General features: G+C 51.0%; 1 protein-coding gene across 1 annotated transcript in view; it reads left to right on the plus strand.

The window, feature by feature from the left end:
* Window positions 1–1,678, plus strand: part of Hoxd9 (homeobox D9) — a 2,730-nt gene extending 1,052 nt beyond the window's left edge. The window contains exons 1-3 of the mRNA XM_029557302.1: window positions 1–392; window positions 743–993; window positions 1,099–1,678. The exon at window positions 1–392 is cut by the window's left edge and continues 1,052 nt beyond it. Of these exons, the coding sequence (XP_029413162.1) occupies window positions 1–392; window positions 743–984 (634 nt within the window). The 3' untranslated portion in view covers window positions 985–993; window positions 1,099–1,678. The remainder of the gene's footprint in view (window positions 393–742; window positions 994–1,098) is intronic.
* The last annotated feature ends 5,180 nt before the right edge of the window (window positions 1,679–6,858 follow it).

The raw sequence follows: 6,858 nt of genomic DNA on the forward strand, positions 1-6,858 counted from the left end.
GGGCCCTGGTCCCGGTTCCAGCCCCGGCCCCGGCGGCCCAGCCAACGGGCGCCACTACGGGATTAAGCCTGAAACCGGAGCGGCCCAGGCCCCCGCCGCAGCCTCCACCTCCTCCTCCACTTCCTCGTCCTCCTCCTCCAAACGGACTGAGTGCTCTGCGGCCCGCGAGTCCCAGGGGAGCGGCGGCCCCGAGTTCTCCTGCAACTCGTTCCTGCGGGACAATGCGGCAGTGGCGGCGGGGGGAACCGGGCCCGGGGTGGGCATCGGGGCCGGGCCTGGGGCGGGCGGTTCGTCGGAGCCCTCGGCTTGCAGCGACCACCCAAGCCCAGGCTGCCCGCTGAAGGAGGAGGAGAAGCAGCAGCCGCAGCCGCCGCCGCAGCAACTTGACCCAAGTAAGTGCAAAAGAAATTGCTCCCTGATTTATTGCTGAAACCTGTAAGGCTCGAATGTGCAAAACTGATAGTTTTACTAACCTATAAAAACGTCTAGACGCCTACCCAAGCCTAGGCGAGCAACACGCATCCATAAAAAAGCTTCCCATAACCACCTACCTTGGGTGCGAGGTTTGTACGGTAAACAGAGTGCAGGCATTAAGGCTTTTTATGATAATTCCCCCCAACTTGTGAAAACCGAGCATCCTTGGTGAAATTAATTTAACGACCTCTCTTCCCCACCCTGTCGTCTCTCTCTCTGCCTCCCCTCCGCCCCTCGCTCCCCTTCTGCAAACCCCCTCTCTTCGTAGACAACCCCGCAGCGAACTGGATCCACGCTCGTTCCACACGGAAAAAGCGCTGTCCCTACACCAAATACCAGACGCTAGAGCTGGAGAAGGAATTCCTCTTCAACATGTACCTCACCCGAGACCGGCGCTACGAGGTGGCCAGGATTCTGAACCTCACAGAGAGACAGGTCAAAATCTGGTTCCAGAACCGTAGGATGAAAATGAAAAAGATGAGCAAGGAGAAATGCCCCAAAGGAGACTGACCCAGCCCGGTACCGGCTGGAGCGCTCACAGGCAGCGGGGTTTTTGTTTTTTCTTTTGGGGTGCTTGATTTTCAGAAACTTTCCAGCCACTCAGACTTTTTTCTTCTTTTTTAGGTAGAAGTGACTGTGTGGTTGGTCTCTGAGTTATTTGGGGGACTCTGTATTTGCTCGCTTATGTGTTGAAGAAACCAAGTGGCTTTGGAGTTCTGCCCTACCCTACCTACTCCCTTTCCTACTCCTTTGGTTCCTTAGGAAACGCTATATTTTGTGAATGCACGCAGGCTTGATGAGCCCTCTCCTGTGTAAATGTCCCCATGTTTCTGAAAAGTGCTGTAGTTTAGTCTGACTTCCCCTCCAGCCTCCCAAACAGGGCCAAGTGCCCTAATTCTGAGACACTGAAGACAGAATGAGACAGTGTGAACACCCCTGCTCCTCTTGCAGCCACAGCCCAACCCAGAGGCTCACCGTAGGAAATAGCCCTTGGGCTGCCTCCAGTGAGGCCCTACAGAGAAAGCCAGGGCCCTGGGTGGGTCCTGGTTAGTCACCAGTGCACAGGAGGAATTGCTCTCCCGGGGAGGGCTGGACTCCCTTGGGCGGCCTCGGGTGGCAGCCCTCCTGGTTCCTGTCCGAGGACCAGTTGTAAATGTTATCGCTTTCCACCAATAAATGCTGATCAGATCAAATGGAGCCCAGATGCTGGCCCTGAACGTTGTGTGACTGTTTTCTCTGTCCCTGCTCACCGGACTGGACTGCACCACACTGAGAGGGACATACTGCTAACATTGGGGCCCTTCCACCTGGCAAGCCTCTGAGGTGCTTTGGAGCGTCCCTTTGTGCACACCTAGCCTAGAGAACACTTTTGGAGAGCGTCTTGGGGCCTCCAGGGCCACAGTGAACTCTGTGCCCCAGGCCCAGGGTGAGCTTCTTAGCAGAGCCAGCGGCGCCAGAAACAAGGCACCCAAGCTAAAGCTTTGACATGCTGCCTCACCGCTGGCCTCCCTTAGATCAGGGAGACTTAGCCACCAACCACCATCTCTAAGCAAACTATGCCTTTGGAGTAACTCCCCCAGCCCAGTGTGGCTGGCTGGCTCAAGGAGGTACTAGCCGGTTAGGCTGTGAGCTTCCTCTCCTCCCTAGCGGAGCCCCAAAGTGACCTTAGCGGATCTAAATGGTCAAGGCACTCCTCCCTCCACCAGCTTCTGTGTATGTTTAGCCCCCAGCTTGGCCCTCTGAGGCCGCATTGAGAGGCTAAAATGAAGGTCATTGTAAGTGAGGGCTCAGGCAGATCACTGGCGTAGCAGGCCCTAGAGGAGGCGGGGGGGGGGGGTCGCCGGGCAGCCTGAGTTGGGCGGAAGGCGGTGGCGGTGGCACAGATCTTGAGGATCCTAATGAAAGAGGGGGCGCCAAGAAAAAGCAGATGGGGGCTGGGAGGAAAAGCCAAGGCCCAGATCCGGCAGAAGGTGCTGCATCCCCCGCCCCTAAGGCCAGCCTGATACCTAGAGTTCTTTGAAAACAGGAAGAGCCAAGGTGTCATAAAGCCATCGAGCCGGCGAGACGTCTGGAGGTAATGAGTTTACAACAGGCCAGGCGCTTAGCTTTGAAACCATCTCATTTTGATGTTTGTGGGAGGAAAAGAAAAATGCAGACAAAACTGGGTCTTAAAATCTGGACAATAAAATATAAGCAAGACTGCATTGGACCAAGAAGACAGGGGCTTGGAAGCCCCGGGTGAGGTGTGAGCACCTAGGAAAGCAAAATGAGAGGTGATGTATTTCTGATTTTTTAAACTGGGTGAACATAGGAAGTAGCCTATGGTCAGAGGCTCTTTATAATATTTTGACTGTGGCCATGGTCTAGCTGGTTCTTAAAAAAATACAAATAAAACAATAGCCAGGCCACCCTGTTGTTTAAGAATGGGGAGACTACTGATTTTGGGTCATTTACTAAAGTAAGCATCTCCTAGAGGTGTGGCTGGGGAAAGATGATTACATGCCTTTTCATTGGTCCGTCAAACTTTCCAGTCAAAAATGGGGAAATTTATTCATTTATCACAGATGATACAGTCCTTACACCTGAATTAGAAGAAAGCATTTCTGAAAACCAGAGAGAGAGAAAGAGAGAGAGAGAGAGAGAGAGAGGAAGAAGAAGGAGGAGGAGGAGAGGAGAGAGGGGAGAGAGAGAGAGAGAGAGAGAGAGAGAGAGAGAGAGAGAGAGAGAAACTTAGCAAGAAACACACTGATTTGGTAGTCTGCTTTAAAAACAAACAAAAAACAAGTGGACTGCTTAGTTCAGTTCAGTCTGTGACTTACAATTTTTTTTAAAAACATATCATTTACTGAAATTCAAACAAACATAAACCCAACAGGGACTTTCCAAACAGACAGAGAGCCAAACAAAAAGCTTTTAATTTGACTTTAATCCACCTCAAATTCCCAACTAACGAACCCAAAACATTCAAATTAGAAAGTTGAATTAGCAAATACACATGATTTAATGTGGAAAGTCACAGCTTTTTAAAGAAAACCAATGATATTTAATTTCCATAACTTCTTAGCTGTTGAAGTACCTGGTGTCTTTGAAAAAAAAGTCTCAACAATTAGTATTTTTAAAGTTGTGATTTTTGTTAAACCTAGCCTGTCCTATAATTGTGCTTAAAAGGCACAGCTGGGAGATAACAGAATGGAGACCTTCGGTGTCTGGCAAAAGAGGGACTAGAAGCTTTTGGCAAAGACACTACTGGAAGCTCTTGAAAGCACAAATGAGATTATCCTAGGCATTCAGGAGCCCCTGTTTGCTGCACTTGACTTGCTGACCGTCAAAGAGATGAAGCATTGCTAGTGTCAGCGGTCCAAGCTCAAGTCAAGCTAAAGAAGTAAGATTAGAATTGGTTTGAGGCGAATAAAGGGAAGTTAAACTCAGTCGGCTCGCGTGGCATTTGGCCACTAGAGGGAGCTATTGCTCCACTTTCTGATGTTAAACCAGCGTTGCAGTAGAGGAAGGTTTTGCTTAAAAATATTTACAATCTTATTTTTAATCTTAAATTAGGATAAATTTAACCAAAAATAAACAATATGCACTATTAAACCCTCAAGTCGTGTCTCCTAGGCATAAAATTTTGGATCATTCATCATTTCAGAAAATCTGGACTATTGTACAGCTGGAACTACAAAATGTTAGAGTAAATTAATGAATTCCCTCAAAACAGAAAAACGTGCAAAAGCATACTTATGAAGTTAATCATGCTCTTTTTTTTCAAATAAGAAACGGAATGATTAAATAAACTTGAAAAAAACCCACATTATTTTGTATATGAGGAAATGTGCTGTAGTGTTTTCTAAATTAGGCCTGAATGTGTAGAAATGATTATTGTGATCATATTCACACCTCCACTCCCCACCCCCGCCCCTAGAATATAAATAGTTCTAAAAAGTGCCTTGTATTACCGAGATCTGGGATCTTGATTGTCTTCTTCTCCATTCCATTCCCAAACTCATTCATTTAGGAAGAGTTCAAACACACCCACACCAAACAGTTGAATTAAAAAAGCACAATTAAAAAGTTAGCTCAAGGCTTTATTGAAAATAACAATCTTTTATTTGCAGGATTGAGTTACAAATCTTTGTCAAAACCAGTTGTTTCCCTTTTAATTTGAAGGATAATTGAAAGCAAAAACAAAATAAAATGGATTGCCCTTGACCACCCCACTAGGTTTTCTGCACTCTCTACTAATATGAATTTCAATACCGCATGCCTTTATCATCTCCAACTCATTATCAGTTTACCTTCACCACTTCCAGCCATTCCCTATTGAAATAAGAGTCCTGAGTCAGACATTATTACCGAGTTTGCCTTTCCATGTCGATCTTATTTATAAAAACGAGATTCAGTCTACCCGGCCTGACCTCAAGATCGCGTTCACATAGATTGGGCCAACCCACAAGATAGGCGAGGTAGTTGAAATTATTGACCTGCCAGCATCTTTGAGGCCATCTGGGTACTTAGGCATTTGTATTTGGTGTGGAACGCCAGCATGATGTTTTAGTTTAAGCTGGAGTCTCTTCCGTGTGCTGGGGCGGGTCTTCGAGGTCGGTTCTCAACACCAAAGGGCCTGGTGTCCGGCAAACTGGACCATCCCAAAGGAAAACGGGTTTAGCACCTAAAGAACCCAGGGAAGGGGGAATAAGAGAGGGAGGGAGAGGGAAAGGGAGGAGAGAGAGAGGGGAGAGAGAGAGAGGGAGGGAGGGAGGGAGAGAGAGAGAGAGAGAGAGAGAGAGAGAGAGAGAGAATTTATTTGTTGGACATTCAAACGGGAGAAAAGAAAAAGATGAACGTGTGTAGGAAAGCGGTTGGTGGAACTCCACACAGCTTTGAAGAGTTGCCACCATCAAGGGGCATCTTTCCAAATACACGACTTCCCGGCTCGACTCCAGCTGCTTGCCTTCTTTCTTTTCTCTTGGGAAAATCAGCAAGTTTAAGGCCTGTACCCACTCTCGGCAGTTATTTCAGACTTGGCTGATGAACTAAAATCGTTAGCAGAGGACCTGACCCGCTTGCAGCTGCCTGGAACCAGCCTGATCCGAAAGCCGGCTTGGGCCCTCCAGCCGGGACTGGAGTGCCTGGCCCCCCCGCCCCCCCGCGCTCCACCCGGGGCCACGGCCCGCCCAGGTCTGCTGGGCGTCAGGGTTGAAACCTGGGAGCCCCCGCGACCTGCCCTAGGAAGTGCCACCCACCCTGGCGTGAGTCCTCCCTCCTACCAGGAACAGTTCTGCTCCCTTCACTCCCTCCGTAATGCTAATGTCCCCTTCCCCACATTCTCTAGCCGCCCCCGCCCTCAGCCTAACACTGACGTCTATCAAGGGCGAAATGATGGAAACTATATTCATGGGCATGATTTCCATTAAATATCAATTAACCTGGGAGCCACAGCCAGGCATGCAGTGCGTCAAGGGTAAATGTACGTCTCATTTCCTGAAGGCCTGCTCGACTGCTAAAGGCAGGACTTTGACTCGTTTTGATAACGCCAAGATTTGGGACCAGGCTTGTGGTTTTTAATCAAAACCACTTAGATAGGCCCAAACAAATGCAAGAAACTATCTGTCAACATCGCCCGTCCACGTTCAGAAATGCAAAAGCCATGGCCAATCTCTACCCGGCAGTTCCTGGGGCTGGGCTGGGTGGGGGAGATCATTTGCTCCACAGCCTCCTGGGAGTGACCTCCATGCCTCCCGCAAGTCTAAGGTTCCATCGCGCCCCCTCCCTGCCGGCCTGGGACGCCGGGAGCCCCTGGCAGTGCGGCTTTATGGGCCCCCTTTAAGGCTGGCGGAGGCATCCCGGGGCGGCGTTAAAGCGTCCGGTCGAGAGCGGGGTCCGCCTCAACGCGTGGATCCCTCCGCGCGGTTATCTCGCCCCCATCGCGCTTCCTCTTCTCGCAGTGGCGGGGTGTGAAAATGCCTCGCCGGCGCGCACCGGAGCGGCAGCCTCTGTGGCGGGAGCGGTGGGAGGGGGCGGCGGGGAGGCCGAGGTGAGAGGCACCGGCACAGGGTGTGTGCGTTATTTTTCGTTTCCCTGCCGAGCGCCAGTTCGTCGACCCAAAGCCCCAGAGTTTCCCCGTGGGCCGGGCGGGCGCACTTTTTTTCCTCGTCCCGCTGCGCGAGGGCCGCCTGGTGCCTGAGAGGAAACTGGAGGCAGCAGGGCAGGTCACCCGGGGCGTCGGCGATTATATCGAGGCCCAGCCGGCTCGCGCCAGGACAGGCCGGGAGGGCAGTGGCGGCGCGCGGGGGCTAGGCGAGGCCCCGCAACAGGCGGCGCAAGGCCGAGGCGGCGGCGCCACAGCCGGGCATGAGAGCCCAGTTGCCCGGCGGTCGGGCCTGAGGG

The sequence above is a fragment of the Nannospalax galili genome, unplaced genomic scaffold (assembly GCF_000622305.1).
Source record: "Nannospalax galili isolate Female #2095 unplaced genomic scaffold, S.galili_v1.0 scaffold346, whole genome shotgun sequence".
In the NCBI taxonomy this organism is placed as follows: domain Eukaryota; kingdom Metazoa; phylum Chordata; class Mammalia; order Rodentia; family Spalacidae; genus Nannospalax; species Nannospalax galili.